Genomic DNA, 19123 nt, shown 5'->3' on the forward strand with positions numbered 1-19123 from the left:
CAATTAACATTTTAACAATATTGAAGTCGTGTTTTTGCGATGGAAGAAACTGGAAACGACTATTTCAAAATTTTAAATATCTGGACAAAAATCTATACAATAAAGAAAACGCTGAAGACTGTTTGTTAAACAATTTCTACTGTCGATTGGTGATTGAACACGCATTTTTTGCGTTTGTGATGATCTACCAGTTGTACGTTTGGTCGAAATTTTTTGACCGGTCGATAGTAAAAATTGCTTGCATCAGCTCCTTGAAGGAAACTTATTATCTGTTCTTGGTGATACTTTTACTAAGAGGGTTAGTCCAAGCTTTCAAGAGCAGATACGAAGATTTGAACGAGAAGCTCGCCAACGTGAAGAAAGAAATCAAAATTAGAGACAGTTTACGACAGATTAATAAAGAGTACCGAGTTTTGGGCGAAACTGTTGAAATATTTAACAATATTTTTGGTTATCAGATTTTACTGATTATTTTTCATGGTGGACTGGCTTTAGTTAACTGTCTGAATATAAGTTTCGTGTCTTACACCATAGCTGGAAGACACTTGAGTCAACATCTTCTGCTCTCAAATATTTCTTTGCTAGTGTTAATATCAGTAAGTGATTGTTTTGTCATTGTAAGTATATTATATATTTTTTTGTTGTAGTATCATTTTTGGAAAATCACTCTACCCATAGACTCTACTATACACGAAGCTAAAAAATTTATTCACTTATCGTGTAAATTACAAGAGACTTTTATTGATAATTCGGATATTCAAGACTTAGTTAATGTCACGCTTTGCTCCAAAGAGTTTATTAAGGAGTTTAGTGCCGCTGGGTTTTTTACTATCAACAAAAGTTTGATTTTTAGTTTGGTGGCGAACGTCGCTACGTATTTTGTTATAACGATTCAGTTAAATGAGAGTAGTATTATTAAAATGACACTGAAAGTCGATTAAAAATAAATAAATAAAATTTATGTTGCTAAATTATCTTATCAATATTCAAAAAATAATGGTCCCCCTTTTCGTTAGGCAACACAAAATACACACGTGCGTATAAATTACGCTTCGTGTTTTCCGCACAACTTGATTTCCACTTCGCGTTATTAAATCTTCAAGTACCCATTGTAGTCTTCCAGTGGTATTTTTTGCTTTTGATAACTCAATTTCTCCCCTTTTCTTATCAAACAATCTCGAACTCGGTCAGTTGGCCAGCCTGCCTGAGGCGTGTGCGTCACATTTGACAAACGCCAGCTGTCATCCGGGGAAAGTGGGCAGTGGTGTTTGCGAAAATCGCGAAAATCGGCGGAAATGGTGGACAAACTGGGTGAGTTCCTCCTCTGCCACGCTCCCGAGCCCCCATTTCCCGCCCGTTCCCTCCCATCCAGCCGCTCCTCGCCCTCTCCCACCCGCCCCTTATAAGGTTAATTTAATACCGTCCAGCTCTTCATGGTCTGTTTACCTGGGTTTTCGAGCGCGTTCTCGTTGCCCACTTCCTCGACACCCTCATTGCCGCGATGGAAGTGGCCGTGGCGATAGTAATTCCCGACTGTGTGGTTCCCGTTCTAGTGAACAGCGAGGCCAACACCAGGCGGATAGCCACGGTGGAGAGCTGCTTCGGGAACTCGGGCCAGCCGCTGGAGGTGCCCGGACGCGTGCTCGTCGGGGAGGGCGTGCTGGTGAAAATGTGCCGCAAGAAACCCAAGACTAGGCAGTTCTTCCTGTTCAACGACATACTAGTGTACGGGAATATCATCATCAACAAGAAGAAGTATAACAAGCAACATATCATTCCGCTGGAGGAAGTCAAACTCGAGAATTTAGAAGACGACAATCGTGAGTAGGGGTGGAGTGTAGGGGGAAATGTGTGTGAAAATTGGGGGATTGTTGCTGGATCAACGATAGTGACTGAGTTTGGAAATAGCGGAGGTAACAAAAAAGTTGGTGAAATATCGGAAATGACTACACGAAACTAGTGAAAACACAAAATTGTGAAAGAGCAAAAAAAGTGGAAAAATTGTTACCACGAGGTGGCGCGACTGTTAGTAATGTTTTTCTCAGGTTGGCTACACTGTTCCAAACCACTTGGATTAGAGTGAGCCTTGCTGGTATAAATAAAACTGGCAAAATTTATTAATTGAAAGAAATGAGTGAAGCGCTCTTGCAATTCGGCTAAAACCTAACCTTGAAATGTCAAAAATATCAACCTGTTTGTGCATCAACAAGATTAGTTTTTAGGCATCACGTCGCCAGCGCTTGATTAGGAAACTTGATATTGAGGGTGTGACCAATAAGGTAGATCTCGTTTATTTTCGTATCTGAATTCTGGTAACTTTGCTCCAGAAGTATTGTGTGTTATTAAGATGGCACACCTGAGCTATTGCGTTGTGGGCTTGTATGCAACATTGGTGCCACACCAAGAATGTAAAAATTACTGATGTTCCTATTGCATGGGAAGCACCTCGGTTAAGACTTGTAAATTTGTCCTAGTTACAAGAAAGTATGTACTTCCCTCGCCCCTAAAGTATAGCCGGTTGTTTAAAAAATGCGAGATTTGTGTATAACAGTGGCTTCCGCGGCTTTTTTGATTTGAATTTTTCAATTTTTAGATTTTTCAAAATTTCGATTTGATTTTTTATTTTCTGTATTTTTGCAATTTTGCGATTTTTTTTTCAAGTTTTCATTTTTAATTCCTCAATTTTTCATTTTTCGGTTTTTCAATGTCCGGATTTTATCGTTTTTCTTTTTTTTTTATTTGAAATCTTTCAATTTTTGGATTTTTAATTTTTCGTTTTTTCAATTTTTGATTTGCAGTTTTTCTAGTTTTCATTTTAAATATGTAATGATAATTATAATTTTAAACTTTTACACTCCAGTTTTACGATTTTAGAATTTTTCCATTTTTCAATTTTTGGATATAAAACTTTGTCATTTATTCGATTTTTAATTGTTGAATTTCTCGATTTTTCTAGTTTATCAATTTTTCGATCTGTTAACGATTCCACCTTTTCAATTTTGCAATTTCTGGTTTTTTCGGTTTTTCGATTTTTCAACTTTTCGAATCAAAAATTGAGAAACTTAAAAATCGGAAAAATGCAAAATCAAAAAACCAAATATTATAAAATCGAAATATTGAAAATTAAAGAAATCGGATAATTGAGAAATCCAAAAATTGCAAAATTTAAAAACTGGAAAATCGGGAAACTGAAAAATCAGAGATTGAAAATTTGAAGAATTGAATAAACGAAAAATTTGTAATACATATATGTAAAATCGAGAAAATGAAAACTGAAAAATCGAAAAAAAAACTGTAATCTCGAACAATTTTAAAATTTAGAAGTCGAGAAATTGAAAAATTGAAAAAATTGAAGTTTCAAAAAGGAAAAATTATGGAACCGAAACATCAGAAAAATTAAGAAATTAAAAAATTAAGAAAATGAGAAAACGAAAAATTATTGTCGAAAACATTAAAATTAAAAAGTTGGGAGAATGAAAAATAAAAATCAAAAAGTTGAAAAATCGAGGAAACGAAAAATTAAAAATTGAAAAACTGAAAAATCAAAAGTGAAAAATTTTAAAACTGAAAAATTGCAAATCGAAAAATTGAATTGAAAAATTTAGAAGTAGTTTTTTAATGTTTCAATTTTTCATTTCATCAGTTCTTCGGTTTACAATTTTTCGATTTTCCACCTTTTCAATTTTGCATTTTTTCAGTTTTTAATATTTCAACTTTTCGAATAAAAAAAAATTGGTCTAAAGAGTTTCGACAGTACTTCCCTCGCTGTCGGAAACGTGACGACTGCATGCCTATTATGTTTTTTTTTTCGCAGTGGATTTCAAAGAATTCGGTTTTGTTGTTTCTGAGTAAATCAGTAAAAAAATTTACGCATTCATTAATTTTTTTGAGTCACCCTGTATATGCAAATCCAAAAAATATGAATGGAGTGATAGATCACAAGTACAGACTCATCATATTTTGTACATTTTAGATATGATTTATTCGGCAAACTTTCGAGCTGACGTCATCAATTTTTTGGAGGGGATAAGCAAATGTATTTTGACTAAACATTTATTATGCTCTTTATAACCTTAAAACATCTGCAAGATTTCAAAGCATTCGGTTTTGCAGTTCATGATTAAATCGAAAAAATAAATTTACGCATTCATTAATTTTTTTGAGTCACCCTGTATATGCAAATCCAAAAAATATGAATGGAGTGATAAATTACAAGTACAGACTCATCATATTTTGTACAGTTTAGATAAGATTTATTCGGCAAACTTTCGAGCTGCAGTCATCAAGTTTTTGGAGGGGATAAGCAAATATATTTTGACTAAACATTTATTATGCTCTTTATGACCTTAAAACATCTGCAAGATTTCAGAGCATTCGGTTTTGTAGTTCCTGATTAAATCAATAAAATATATTTACGCATTCATTAATTTTTTTGAGTCACCCTGTATATGCAAATCCAAAAAATATGAATGGAGTGATAGATCACAAGTACAGACTCATCATATTTTGTACATTTTAGATATGATTTATTCCACAAACTTTTGAGCTGACGTCATCAAGTTTTTGGAGGGGGTAAGCAAATATTTTTTGACTAAAGATTTATGATGCTCTTTATAGCCTTAAAACATCTGCAACATTTCAAAGCATTCTGGTTAGCAGATTAAAAATTAAATTTCAAAATGTTGTTTTATAATTTTGATTTTTTTTCCAAAAATCTGGACGTTTCGGGTGAAAAGTCGATTCGGAGTTGTAAACTACATGTGTAGGACTATGTTATTTTATACAATTGCAAACCCATTTACTATGTACAATTTTGAAGTGACGTCATCGCATTAGTGGTGGGGATGATTAGACAAATTTTGGTTAGCGTTTTACCATCTACATGATATTCTTAATATAAGTACAAAATTTCACAACAATCGGTCGAGTACTTTCGGAGATTATCTGTCTAATAAAAATCCGGGACAACAGACGGACAGACGGACGGACAGACGGACAGACGGACGGACAGACGGACAGACGGACGGACAGACGGACAGACAGACGGAAATGGGAGACCTATTTCTTCGTCTTCTAGGGGTCATGAAAGATCGAGAAAACGTAAAAGTAGAGAGTCGGCCGACGGACTCGATTACAATACTTCCTTTGCTTACGCTCGGGAAGTAAAAAGAAAAAATAAAACTGAAAAATCAAAAATAAAACTACGAAAAAGTTTAAAATGAAAATTTGAAAAATTAAAAATTCGAAATCAAGAACTTTTGAAAAAAAAATTGAGGAAAGAAAAAATTGAAAATTAAAAATCGAAAAAACCAAATATGTATTATAAAATCGAAAATATCTGGTTGACCGAGCTTCACTCGGTTCGTTTGGTAGTATTAGATCAGATTAGGACAGATAAATATGCGTATAGTATGCATTTTGAAGTAGAAGCGCTAATTAAAAATACACATTAAAAAAGAAATTCCATAAGCAGTATTTGTTTTAAACACTGATAAGTGACATGTAGAGATTAAAGAACAGAAAACTGGAATTATTGTTTGACATTTACTACAATCTTATTTGTTACCCAAGTTTTCTCTCTGTCGTTCTTTTTTTTTTCCTAATTCTCTCTCTCGACTCGAGAAAAAGGTCACAACCACATTCTTACTGCCAGAAGAGTTTCGGCTCTGGTGTGGTTAACATACTGAGTTACCGTGCTCTTTTGCGTTATTCCTAATTTCTCAATCTCCACCCTGCTCCCGAAGATGCCACTTACGAAAGTGTGCGAAACGTTGAGCCCAAAAACTCAAATAACACGGTCCCATCCCGGAAAACGATCACACATTGACTCCGACCGTGGAACCTCTGAAATGAATGTTTGACAAAATAATCTCAATTCAACGCACTTTCGTGTGCCTTTTATCCGCTCACTGTTTAGTTTTCGGTAAATTTTCTAACCTCAGAAGGTGAATTTTAACGTCCTCTATACAGTGGAGTATGTTTCGGTACGTACAATTGAAGATAAAAAGGTACGTCAAACGTACTGTCAGACTGTCACCCAAACTTCTGTTATAAAACAATCTCGTGTTCGTGTAGTGTCATCTGAAGTTGCCTAGCAACAAATATAATTCACTGCCTGAAAATTGCTGAAAATGCATGAAGCTGTAATTTTCAGAAGTTAAAACTATGATGAATCGATTTCTTGACCCAAAAAACCCCCAACCTGTAAATTTCATCGAAATCGTTAGAGCCGTTTTCGAGAAACCCATTATATATATATATAGATATATATATACAAACTTTGCTCGTTTAATAGTATAAGATATTGGAAATTAAAGAAAGCGGAAAATCGGAGAATTGAAAAATCCAAAAACTGCATCATTTAAAAGCTAGAAAATCGAGGAATTGAAAAATCAGATATGAATTGAATAAACGAAAAATTGTGATATAAAATCGAGAAAATGAAACTTAAAAAATCAGGAAAACGAAAAATAAAAATGGAAAACTTGAAAACCTGAAAAATCGAAAAAAAATTGTAATATCGAAAAATTTTAAAATTTCGAAGTCGAGAAATTGGAAAATTAAAAAATTGAAGTTTCAAAAAGGAAAAATTATGAAACCGAAACATCAGAAAAATTAAAAAATTAAGAAAATGAGAAAATAAAAATTATTGTCGAAAAAATTAAAATTAAAAATTTGGGAAAATGAAAAATAAAAATCAAAAAGTTGAAAAATCGAGGAAACGAAAAATTATAAATTGAGAAACTGAAAAATCGAAAATAAAAAATTTTAATATCGAAAAATTTCAAAACTGAAAAATTGCAAATCTAAAAATTGAATTGAAAAATTTGGAAGTAGTTTTTTAATGTTTCAATTTTTCATTTCATCAGTTTTTACTTCCCGAGCGTAAGCAAAGGAAGTATTGTAATCGAGTCCGTCGGCCGACTCTCTACTTTTACGTTTTCTCGATCTTTCATGACCCCTAGAAGACGAAGAAATAGGTCTCCCATTTCCGTCTGTCTGTCCGTCTGTCCGTCTGTCCGTCTGTTGTCCCGGATTTTTATTAGACAGATAATCTCCGAAAGTACTCGACCGATTGTTGTGAAATTTTGTACTTATATTAAGAATATCATGTAGATGGTAAAACGCTAACCAAAATTTGTCTAATCATCCCCACCACTAATGCGATGACGTCACTTCAAAATTGTACATAGTAAATGGGTTTTCAATTGTATAAAATAACATAGTCCTACACATGTAGTTTACAACTCTGAATCGACTTTTCACCCGAAACGTCCAGATTTTTGAAAAAAAAATCAAAATTATAAAACAACATTTTGAAATTTAATTTTTAATCTGCTAACCAGAATGCTTTGAAATGTTGCAGATGTTTTAAGGCTATAAAGAGAATCATAAATCTTTAGTCAAAAAATATTTGCTTATCCCCTCCAAAAACTTGATGACGTCAGCTCAAAAGTTTGTGGAATAAATCATATCTAAAATGTACAAAATATGATGAGTCTGTACTTGTGATCTATCACTCCATTCATATTTTTTGGATTTGCATATACAGAGTGACTCAAAAAAATTAAGGAATGCGTAAATATATTTTATTGATTTAATCAGGAACTACAAAACCGAATGCTCTGAAATCTTGCAGATGTTTTAAGGTCATAAAGAGCATAATAAATGTTTAGTCAAAATATATTTGCTTATCCCCTCCAAAAACTTGATGACGTCAGCTCGAAAGTTTGCCGAATAAATCATATCTAAAATGTACAAAATATGATGAGGCTGTACTTGTCATTTATCACTCCATTCATATTTTTTGGATTTGCATATACAGAGTGACTCAAAAAAATTAATGAATGCGTAAATATATTTTATTGATTTAATCAGGAACTACAAAACGGAATGCTCTGACATCTTGCAGATGTTTTAAAGTTATAAAGAGCATAATAAATGTTTAGTCAAAATCTATTTGCTTATCCCCTCCAAAAACTTGATAACGTCAGCTCGAAAATTTGCCGAATAAATCATATCTAAAATGTACAAAATATGATCAGTCTGTACTTGTGATCTATCACTCCATTCATATTTTTTGGATTTGCATATACAGGGCGATTCAAGAAAATAAATGAAAGCGTAAATTTATTTTACTGATTTACTCAGGAACTACAAAACCGAATGCTTCGAAATCTTGAAGATATTTTAAAATTATCATAAGCATGGTAAATTTTTGATCAAAACGCATTTGGTCGTCCCCCCTAAAAAATTTATGATGTCACCACAAAATTTTGCTGAAAAAATCCTATCTAAAATGTAGAAAATATGGTGAGTCTCTTCTTGTGATTTATCATTCCATTCAAATTTTTTCGATTTGCATATACAGGGTGACTCAAAAAAATTAATGAATGCGTAAATTTATTTTATTGATTTAATCAGGAACTACAAAACCGAATGCTTTGAAATCTTGCAGATGTTTTAAGGTTATAAAGAGCATAATAAATTTTTAGTCAAAATATATTTGGTTATCTTCTACAAAAAACTGATGACGTCAGCTCAAAAGTTTGCCGAATAAATCGTATCTAAAATGTACAAAATATGATGAGTCTGTACTTGTGATTTATCATTCCAATCATATTTTTGGATTTGCATATGCAGGGTGACTCAAAAAAATTAATGAAGGCGTGAATTTATTTTATCGATTTAATCAGGAATTAGAAAACCGAATGCTTTGAAATCTTGGGAATATTTTAAAGTTATTATAAGCATGGTAAACTTTTGTTCAAAATGTATTTGTTCATCCCTCCTAAAAAAATTGATTACGTCACCCTTAAATTTTGCTGAATAAATCCTATCTAAAATGCAAAAAATATGATGAGTTTGTACTTGTGATTTATCATTCCATTCATATTTTTTAGATTTTCTTAAGAGGTGGTTCAAAAAAAATTAATGAAGTCAATTTATTTTATTGATTAAATTAAAGGCAACACTTATTATTAGTATTACACCCCAACCAACCCAATTTGGTAGACACAAAATTTGTTAAAGAAAAAACTCGGTTGAAACATAAGGGTAGCACGCTTATTTACATCGACTTTAACATTACAGACCTGCATTTGTTCACTTGGTTCCGCGAATGTGAAATAGACATGTTTATAATCAACCAATTCTGAATTTCACCGTCAAGAATTAAAATAAAACCCAATGTTTTATATAATAAGCGGAAGTCGAAGCAATAAAACCGATGGTCGTTTTGTTTACAGTTTCTCTGTTTGGCTCTCACGTATGCTGTTACGCTTGTCATCTTAAATTAAGAATGTTTATACATAAACGATTTTCAGTTGCCGTATACGTGAGTAAATTGTTTCGTTATTTTATTGATTATAAAAAATCAATATTCAAAACGACCCAATTCATTTTCCTGAAAATTTGGGAATACAATAATTTTATTCTTAGTATTATACTACATCTATCCCAACTGATATCCGTGTCCTTGCAAAAATGTTGATGACGTCATCGCAATTTTAAATTCCCACTACAAAAATGTAATGAGAAAAAAACACAATAGCCATGCAGTCGTCAAGTTTCCGACAGCGAGGGAAGTACTGTCTAAACTCTTTAGACCAATTTTTTTGTTTACAATTTTTCGATTTTTCACCTTTTCAATTTTGCAATTTCTCGTTTTTTCAGGTTTTAGATTTCTCATCTTTTCGAATTAAAAAAAAATGGAAAAATAAAACTGAAAAATCAAAAATAAAATTACGAAAAAGTTTAAAATGAAAATTTGAAAAATTAAAAATTCGAAATAAAGAACTTCAAAAATTGAGGAAAGGAAAAATTGAAAAATCGAAAGATTAAAAATTGAGAAACTTAAAAATCGAAAAAATAAAATAGGTATGTATTAAGCGGAAAATCGGAAAATTGAAAAATCGGAGTTTGAAAATTTGATGAATTGAATAAACGAAAAATTTTTATACAAAATCGAGAAAATGAAAATTAAAAAATTGGAAAAACGAAAAATAAAAATGAAGAACTTGAAAAACTAAAAAATGGAAAAAAAAATTGTAATATTGAAAAATGTTTAAATTTCAAAGTCGCCAAATTGGTAAATTGAAAAACTTAAAGTTGCAAGAAGGAAAAATTATGAAACCGAAACATTAAGAAAAATTTTAAAAATGAAAAAACGAAAAATTGTGGTATTAAATCGAAAAAAAATAAATTAAAAAAACTGGGAAAATGAAAAACAAAAATCAAAAAGTTGAAAAATTAAGTAAACGAAAAATTACAAAATTGAAAAAAGGAAAAATCGAAAGAGTAAAAATTGAAAAACTTAAATATAAAATCGAATTATTGAAAATTAGAGAACTCGGAAAATCGGATAATTGAGAAATCCAAAAATTGCAAAATTTAAAAACTGTAAAATCGAGGAATTGAAAAATCAGAGATTGAAAATTCGAAGAATTGAATAAACGAAAAATTGTGATTGAGAAAATGAAAATTAAAAAAATCAGGAAAATGTAGAATAAAAATCAAGAACTTGAAAAACTGAAAAATCGAAAAAAAATGTAATACATATCGAAAAATGTTAAAATTTTGAAGTCGTGAAATTGAAAAATTGAAAATATCGTAGTTGCAAAAACGAAAAATTATGAAACCGAAACGTTGAAAAATGACAAAATTGAAAAAAATAAAGAAGGTGAAAAAACGGAAAATTGTGATGTACAATCGAGAAAATGAAAATTAAAAAATTGGGAAAATGGAAAATAAAAATCGAGAGCTAGAAAAAATGAAGGAACGAAACATCGAAAAAAAACAAAAATTAAAAATTGAAAAGGAAAATTATGAGGTAAAATCGAGAAAATGAAAATTAAAAAATTGGGAAAATGAAAAATGAAAATCAAGAATTAGAAATATTGAGAAAATTAAAAATTAGAAATTGAGAAACGGAAAAATAAAAAAATTTCATTGTAATATCGAAAAAACCAAATATGAAATCGAAATATGTATTCAAAATTTAAGAAATCGGAAAATTTGATAATTTAGAAATCCAAAAATTCCAAAATTTAAAAACTAGAAATTCGAGGAACTGAAAAATTAGAGATTGAAAATTTGAAGAATTGAATAAACGAAAAATTGTGATATAAAATTGAGAAAATGAAAAATAAAAATCAAGAACTTGAAAAACTAAAGAATAAAAAAAATTGTAATATCTAAAAATTTGGAAGTCGAAAAATTGAAAAAATCAATTTGCGAAAACGCAAAATTATGAAACCGAAGCATTGAAAAATAACAAAACTGAAAAAAATAAAGAAGATGAAAAACAAAAAATTGTGATGTGAAATCGACAAAATGAAAATTAAAAAGTTGGGAAAATGGAAAATAAAAATCGAGAGCTTGAAAAATCGAAGAAACAAAAAATCAAAAAATCCAAACATTAAAAATTGAGAAGGAAAAATCGAGAAAATGAAAATTAAAAAATTGGAAAAATGAAAAATAAAAATCAAGAATTACAAAAATTGAAAAAACGAAAAATTAAAAATTGAGAAACTGAAAAATCAAAAAATGTAAATTGTTATATGGAACAATCTAACAAGTGCAAAATCGAAGAAACCAAAGATGTATATGTAAAATTGACTCGCCAGATTATTACAAAATGTATATATAATTGGTTGAAATACATTTACATTTAAAAAAATCAGGAAAATGAAAAATAAATATCAATTTTTTTCAATTTTCCAACTTTTGAATTTTTCAATTTTTAGATTTTACAAATTTTCGATTTGGAATTTTTCGTTATGCTTTTTGATTTCTTTATTTTACAGTTTTACGATGTTTTTTTTTTCGAATTTTCATTTTTAAATTCCTGGATATTTCAGTTTTCGTTTCTTCAATTTTTTGTTTCTGTTTTTTATTTTCTTAATTTTGTCCATTTTTCGGTATTTCATTGTCCTGATTTTATCATTTTTCTTTTTTTTTATGTGAAATCTTTCAATTTTTGGATTTTTAATTTTTCGGTTTTTAAAATTTTAGATTCTTTAATTTTTCGTTTTTTCAGTTTCTGGATTTTCCGATTTTTCGATTCATTAATTTGTTTCTTAAGTTTCTCGATTTTTAGTGTTTCAATTTTGCAATTTCTCGTTTTTTCAGTTTTTCAACTTTTCGAATAAAAAAATTGAAAAATCAAATCAAGAACTTCAAAAATTGAAGAAAGGAAAAACTGAAAAATCGAAAAACCAAATACATATTATAGAATAGAAATATTGAAAATTAAAGAAATCGGATAATTCGGAAATCCAAAAATTGCAAAATTTAAAAACTAGAAAATCCAGGAATTGAAAAATCAGCGATTGTGATATAAAATTTAGAAAATGAAAATTAAAAAATCAGAAGCATGAAAAATAAAAATCAAGAACTTGAAAAACTGAAGAATCGAACAAAAAATTGTAATATCGAAAAATTAAAAAATTTTAAATTCGACAAATTGAATAATTGAAAAAATCTAAGTTTTCGTTTTGCCTTTTTATTTTTACAATTTTCGGATGATGTTTTTTCGGGTTTTCATTTTCAAATTCCCCGATTTTTCATTTTTCCATTTCTTCAATTTTTCATTTCGGTTTTTTATTTTCTTTATTTTTTCCATTTTTCGGTTTTTCAAATTTTAGATTTTTTGATTTTTCGGTTTTTCAATTTTAGATTTTTCAGTTTCTCGATTTTTCAATTTTTCGTTTCTTCAACTTTTGATTTGCAATTTTTCTAGTTTCCATTTTAAATATGTCATAATAATTATAATGTTTAAAATTTTACACTTTTTCAGTTTTACTATTTTAGTTTTTTACATTTTTTCAATTATTGGATTTAAAATATTGAAACTTAAAGAAATCGGATAATTTAGAAATCCAAAAATTGCAAAATTTAATAAACTATAAAATCGAAGAATTGAAAAATTAGAGATTAAAAATTTCAAGAATTGAATAAACGAAAAATTGTGATACGAAATTGAGAAATTTATATTACAATTTCGAAAAATCGAAAAACGGAAGAATCGAAAAACTGAAATCGAAACATTACAAAATTTGAAACATCCAGGAATCAAAAATCACTGAAAAATCAGGAAAATGAAAAATAAAAATCAAGAACTTGAAACACTGAAGAATCGGAAGAAAATTGCAATATCGAAAAATTTTAAAACTTGGAAGTCGAGAATTTGAAAAATTGAAAGAAAACAAAGTTGCAAAAACGAAAAATTATGAAACCCTAATCATTGAAAAATGACAACATTGAAAAAATAAAGAAAATGAAAAAACGAAAAAATTGTAATGTAAAATCGAGAAAATGAAAATTAAAAAATTGGAGGAAAGTTATAGTAATAATAATAATAATAATAATAAGGCTTTATTCCTAACAAGTTTACACCCAATAACAAGGAAAACTAAAACTTGAATAAAAAAATGGAAAAATAAAATTGAAAAATCAAATCAAGAACTTCAAAAATTGAAGAAAGGAAAAACTGAAAAATCGAAAAAGTGCAAAATCGAAAAAAACAAATACATTTTATAGAATCGAAATATTGAAAATTAAAGAAATCGGAAAATCGGATAATTCGTAATTGAAAAATAGAAAAAAAAATCTTGATTGATTTTTTATAACCTAACCAACGAAAAAAATGTTTTTCGAAAAATCCAAACACTGGAAAATCGAAATTTCGAGAAATCGAACAATCGAAAAACTGAAAAATCGAAATCGCAAAAATTTTAAAAATCTAGAAATTGAAAAGCCGAAAATCTAAATTTGAAAAGTCGAAAAATCGACCAATCGTGACATCCAGGAAATCGAAAAATTAAAATATCGAAAACTTGAAAAATCGAAAAACGAAAAATTTTAAAACCGAAAATTTTTAAAATGGAAAAACATCAAAAAACCGTTATACCGAAATATTGAAAAGTTCGAAGATCGATAAATCGAAAAACCAAAGTCGAAAAATCGAGAAGTCGAAAGACAGGAAAATCGAAAAATTGAAACACAACAATCGAAGAATTGAAAAATCGGGAAATCGAAACAAAAAATTGAAAAATCGAAATGGTAAAAAATCGAGAAATCGAAAAATAGAAGATCTAAATGTGTACATATTGAAAAATCGAAAAATTCAAAAATCAAAAACCTAAAAGTCAAAAAACCGAAAATTCGACGAAAACTGAAGATTCGAAAAATTAAAAGATCGAGAAATCGAAAAGACGAAAAATTCAAAATTCAAAAACTGAAAAATCAAAAAATCCGAAAATCGATTAATCGACAAACTGAAAATTTTAACAATAATTATTGTTCAAAATTTTGAGGATATGGCGTCACGTTTTTGGTGGACATTATTAGACAAATTTTGGTTAGCGTTTAATTTTAAAAATTGAAAAAACGAAAAATTAAAAATTGAGAAACTGAAAAATTGTAAATCGAAAAATTGAAAAATAAAAAAAAAATTAAATTAAAAAATGTGATGTCAAAAAATTGGTCGAAGGTGAATATATCCAGATTTTTCGAAAAACTGTATTATATACATATTTGATTTTCCGAATTTAATTTTTTTATGATAACCCTTCTAAGTTAAAATAAAGATATGTATGCAATGTTAAACTGTGCTGCGCGTTTATTTAAGGGAGTTTTTCCATTACAAAATTTTGTGATTACGTCATCAAAATTTTTGCATATCAATTTGATAAATGTAATGTAAAACTAATAATAACAGCACTGGATTCCCAATTTTTTTTTTACAATAAACTGCCTCATTCGTTAATTTTTTTGGGTCACCCTGTATAAATAATTCTAAAAACTACGAGTGCATTGATAAACCCCAAGTATGTAGTAAAAATATTTTACATATTTCAGGGAGGATTTTAAGATAACGTCATCAATTTTTTGAGAGGGGATAAACGAATAAATTTTGGTTAACGATTTACCACGCCTAAGATTCCAAAGCATTCGGTTTTGCAGTTTCAAACTTAAATCAAGAAATGTTGTACAATTTTTTTTTTTGCAAAAATCCAAATGAAAACTTAAAACGGATTCCTTCGGGAAGCAAAAATATTTTGGCTTTAATATAAATAAACAGTACATGGTTTATGAGAACGAAATTAACGCCAGCGTTGTTTTGTTTAAAGGAAATTCCGTCTAGACAAACAAATATTAAAGCTAATCCTATCACCCGCATTTTTCTTTTTTTAGATTGGTAGTATTTACGGCTTTTTTTTTTAGTATGTTAATTAAGGAATTGCCAATGTACATCGAATCTGTAATGTTTCGCATCGATTAAGTGTAGACAGTGTAAAAATTGAGAAACATAAATTACACCTTTAATTAAAATTTCTGAAAAACGTCATCAGTTTTTGGTGAGGATAAATATATTAATCTCGACTTTATATCTTAACGTTCTTGAAATAGCAGCAATTCCCAATTTTCCATTTTCAAATACTCGTCCGGCAATTCAGTAACCCCTTCCAGAATTTCGGAACGGCTGGCTCATCCGCACCGCCTCCAAGTCCTTCGCGGTTTACGCCGCCACCGCCACCGAGAAGCAGGAGTGGATGGCGCACATAAACAAATGCATCGAAGATCTGTTAAGGAAGAGCGGGAAGAAAGCCGTCGAGGTACACGCAGCCGTTTGGGTCCCCGATGGTGAAGCTTCAGTCTGCATGCATTGTAAAAAGTCACAGTTCACTTTGATCAACAGGAGGCACCACTGTCGGAAATGCGGAGCGGTGGTCTGCGGGCCATGCTCAAATAAGCGATTTTTATTGCCAAACCAGAGCTCCAAGCCGTTGAGAGTATGTTTACATTGTTACGACGTTCTCACGTCGGCCAAAAACCACACCACCACTACGGATAATTTGCAGAAGGGTGTGTTCTACGATTTTTGTTATTATTGGTTTTTAATTTAAGTTTGTACAGATCGAAATAATGCTGACTCGTCTGGGGAGGAAGACTCGGATGACGATGACGAAACAAACAGACAACCAGAATCCCACGATTTGGTAAGTTGAAAAAAATTGTAGTGAGTGTGCTTCCTTTGTGATAATGGGTTTGTGGAAATTGTTATCCATGTCTTATCAATGACTAAGCAGAAAGAGCTCGCTTGTTTTATCTTTATTTTATTTTAGTTTAGAGCACGGTGGTAGAAGTAAGGTGTGGAAACCTCATTCATAACTTTCCTCAAAATCATTGGTAGAAAACACAAATCGCGTGGTTTGGATTATATGTCATTCGCTGTCCACACCGCAGCGACGTCTAGAGAGATCAGTTGAAATTAAGTAATAGAAAACTGCATTAAATCTTTGACATTTATGCCAATGTCATTTATTACCCAATCACAAATGTCGAATCATCCACCAATCACACGATTCACACCAAGGACCAACCACAAACCGTTGTGCTGTGATTTATTTTCCCTCCAACGAATCTGTCACTTAATTCATTCATAAATACACTGACAAGTTGAAATGTTAATACATAGGTGGACATACTGTGCTGCATACTATTTCGTAGTAAATAAGCCTACTGGGATGCGTGTTTTATTCAACAAATTGGAGCGGCTTGTTTCCACACCTTACTTCTACCACCGTGGTTTAGAGTAAACAATAAGAAATAGCTGCTAGTGTTGTATCAGTTATCATTTATGTTTGAAAAAAAACGTGATTAGACTTTCTGGTAGGCGATAAGCCTTTACTTGAAGGACAAACACTATCAGAGTGACATTTTATGTGTAATTAAAAAATTGTATTGTAATGTGTCACACAAAACCTCTAGTAGGTCATGAAATTTATTTTTTACAATAATTATGTTGGTACTCCACCCGTTTGACAATTTTGACGTAATTGGTGAAACTAACCCGTTTTTTCTTGCGAAAATTCGTGCGGTTGTAATTAAACCACATTTGTTAATTTTCCACGGTTTAGCGAGCTCTCTCTGTTCCATTTTCTTGCAAAACAACATGCGAGTGTTACAATGATAGAGATATAATGACTTCATGGGTGCTAGTTTCAGAGTCACTGCCTCGGTTACTCTTGTTGTAAGTTATGTTTGACCGATTTTCTTTAGAATAAATAATGAGTTGCGATTGCTTTTGCTTGTCACGTTTTGCATTTTGCTTGTTCGAGTGTGGGTTTTCCCGGCGGTGACGAATTTTCCGTTTTAGCCTAAATTCTACGGCGACAGCGAAAAAACTGAAGAAGTCCATTGAGAAAAAAAGCAACCACTTCCAGCGCGCCCACGAAAGTAACAATAGAGTAAAGTAAGTAATTATATTTTTAATATGAAATGATTGTACTATGTATCTGTAGAGCGTATTATGTAGATATTGAGAACTGGTTGATTTTTCTGTTATTTTTGTAAACAATTACAAATTCGATGAATTTAAGCTTGCTCAAATTTATACTTCGCGTAATCTACACTTCTTGATATTTACATGATATCAGTCTGTTATTTTATCATAAGTATTTAAGTTGTAACTAATATTTTACTGGTGGATTAGGTCCTGTCCAAAATCAAAGCATGTACATTTTAGCAACTGTGATATAAGTTGGCCTATGTAATGAATGTTTCTAAGGGAAAGGGGGGAAATGTATTTTTCTGTGTCAACTTGTACACAATTGGAAGACAAATCCGTCCAGTTGTGTACCAAATATGTTAATCATCACAGTACACAGTAACACGATTGTTGAAATAATTATACGCAATTAAAACATTTATATTATTTGCAGTTTTATTTTACTAAAATTTAAACTCGTAGTTGCGGTCTTCAGCTTTCTTTTCTATAGGGGCGAGCGGAGTTTTCATTTTTTGGTTAAGAATGAGGTTGATCAGTTGAATGTGGTGCTTCTGAGGCAACGGCACCTCGTTGTCCACGGCCCAGTTGATTATTTCAGAGCAGCGGGTCCAGTCGCCGCGCCTAACTAAAAGCACACATCAGAAAAACCCTAATAACTTCATAAATCTTACACTGATAATCCAGAAGTGACCCCAACACACTTGAATACTGGGGCTTCATCCTATACTTCAACAGTATTTCCAACAACCTGTAGACAACCTCAGTCCTGTGACACTTCAAAGAAATGAAAACTACGTAAGGTATCCTATTGATCACAGACTTGCACAAGCCATTATGCTTCTCTAGAAGTTCTAAAGCGACCCTTTGATCGGTAAACCACTCACTTAAAAAACACCCTTGCCATACGCAAGCCAATGGAAAAAAGTCTTGGAAATCCTTAACAATGCGTTCTGAAAAACTAATCATGTTTCCAAGCGCCGCCTCGCTGCCATTTGTCACCAAATCAGCAATCAAATACTTCAACATGAGCCTGATTCTTCGACGCAAGTAGGCATTTTCTCGATACACGTCTTCAAACATCTCCAAAGCTTTTGAAACGTCACCTCTGACCCATACAGCCTGCGCTAGAAAGTCTCTAAACTGTGAATTTTCCTTCAATAGTTGTGGATGGTGGCGTTGGCATAACTCTTGTAGTTGTACAAGAGTGTCTCTTTCTCCGCTGTGAGCACAAACCGAGGCAATATTTATCACCGCGGTCGCTGGGGGCGCCGCGTTGTGCTTAACACACGACTTTATCAACTGAACAACCCCCTCTGTGTCTTCATTGTCCAATAAATTTTGAAACATGAGGCCGAGATTATCCGGCCGCACTTTTTCCGTGACTGTATTGGTTTGTTTGTCTTCTAATTTTGGCGTTGGGGTTTCTAAAAAAGCGTCATATTTGCGTTTTTTCTGGTCCCACTTGCCTATTTTTCTTTGCATCAACTGGGACGTGAATTCATCCATAATGTCGACTTCGAATTTGGAAGAAAAGTGGGGCGAGGGTCTACAGAGGGCTAAAACGGAGATGACACGCGGCGTGTTCGCAGAAATACGGGCTAAATAGCGCGCCATAGCCCCGCAAGTCACATAACCTCACTTTTTCGTTTTGACAAAAAATTCGTGCAAGCAGTCAAAATATGCGCCGGAAACAATCCATGACGCAGAAGTCTTGTACAGGAAACAACAACAAGGTGTTTGTACTTATCTTATAATAATAAATATTTATTTTTATATGTTTTGACAGATGACACACATAACCTCACTTTTCAACAACGACTCTTTAAA

At 31.3% G+C, this 19123-nt stretch overlaps 2 protein-coding genes across 2 annotated transcripts; one reads left to right on the plus strand and one right to left on the minus strand.

Moving 5' to 3' along the window:
* Nucleotides 1-1199: 1199 nt before the first annotated feature.
* Nucleotides 1200-17722, plus strand: LOC135124221 (pleckstrin homology domain-containing family F member 2). The gene is made up of 5 exons (XM_064049133.1): nt 1200-1311; nt 1554-1820; nt 15475-15870; nt 15922-16004; nt 17165-17722. The coding sequence occupies exons 1-5, from the start codon at nt 1296-1298 to the stop codon at nt 17207-17209; spliced, it is 807 nt and encodes a 268-aa protein (XP_063905203.1). The 5' UTR covers nt 1200-1295; the 3' UTR covers nt 17210-17722.
* On the minus strand, nt 17706-18910 carry LOC135124220 (uncharacterized). Its single transcript, XM_064049132.1, has 2 exons — nt 17968-18910; nt 17706-17921 (listed from the first exon to the last, which is right to left on the minus strand). Exons 1-2 carry the CDS (start codon nt 18908-18910, stop codon nt 17740-17742), a joined length of 1125 nt encoding a protein of 374 aa, XP_063905202.1. The 3' UTR covers nt 17706-17739.
* Between the last annotated feature and the right edge of the window lie 213 nt (nt 18911-19123).

The sequence above is a fragment of the Zophobas morio genome, unplaced genomic scaffold (genome assembly GCF_036711695.1).
Source record: "Zophobas morio isolate AGI-343-1 ecotype UQ-CSIRO unplaced genomic scaffold, CSIRO_AGI_Zmor_V1 ptg000007l, whole genome shotgun sequence".
NCBI lineage: Eukaryota > Metazoa > Arthropoda > Insecta > Coleoptera > Tenebrionidae > Zophobas > Zophobas morio.

Coding starts and splice junctions, on each gene's coding strand:
- LOC135124221 (XM_064049133.1), top strand. Junction 1,821..15,474: donor GAATTTAGAAGACGACAATC/GTGAGTAGGGGT, acceptor AACCCCTTCCAG/AATTTCGGAACGGCTGGCTC. Junction 15,871..15,921: donor TACGGATAATTTGCAGAAGG/GTGTGTTCTACG, acceptor AAGTTTGTACAG/ATCGAAATAATGCTGACTCG.
- LOC135124220 (XM_064049132.1), bottom strand. CDS start 18,910: ATGGCGCGCTATTTAGCCCGTATTTCTGCGAACACGCCGCGTGTCATC. Junction 17,922..17,967: donor GTCACTTCTGGATTATCAGT/GTAAGATTTATG, acceptor GTGTGCTTTTAG/TTAGGCGCGGCGACTGGACC.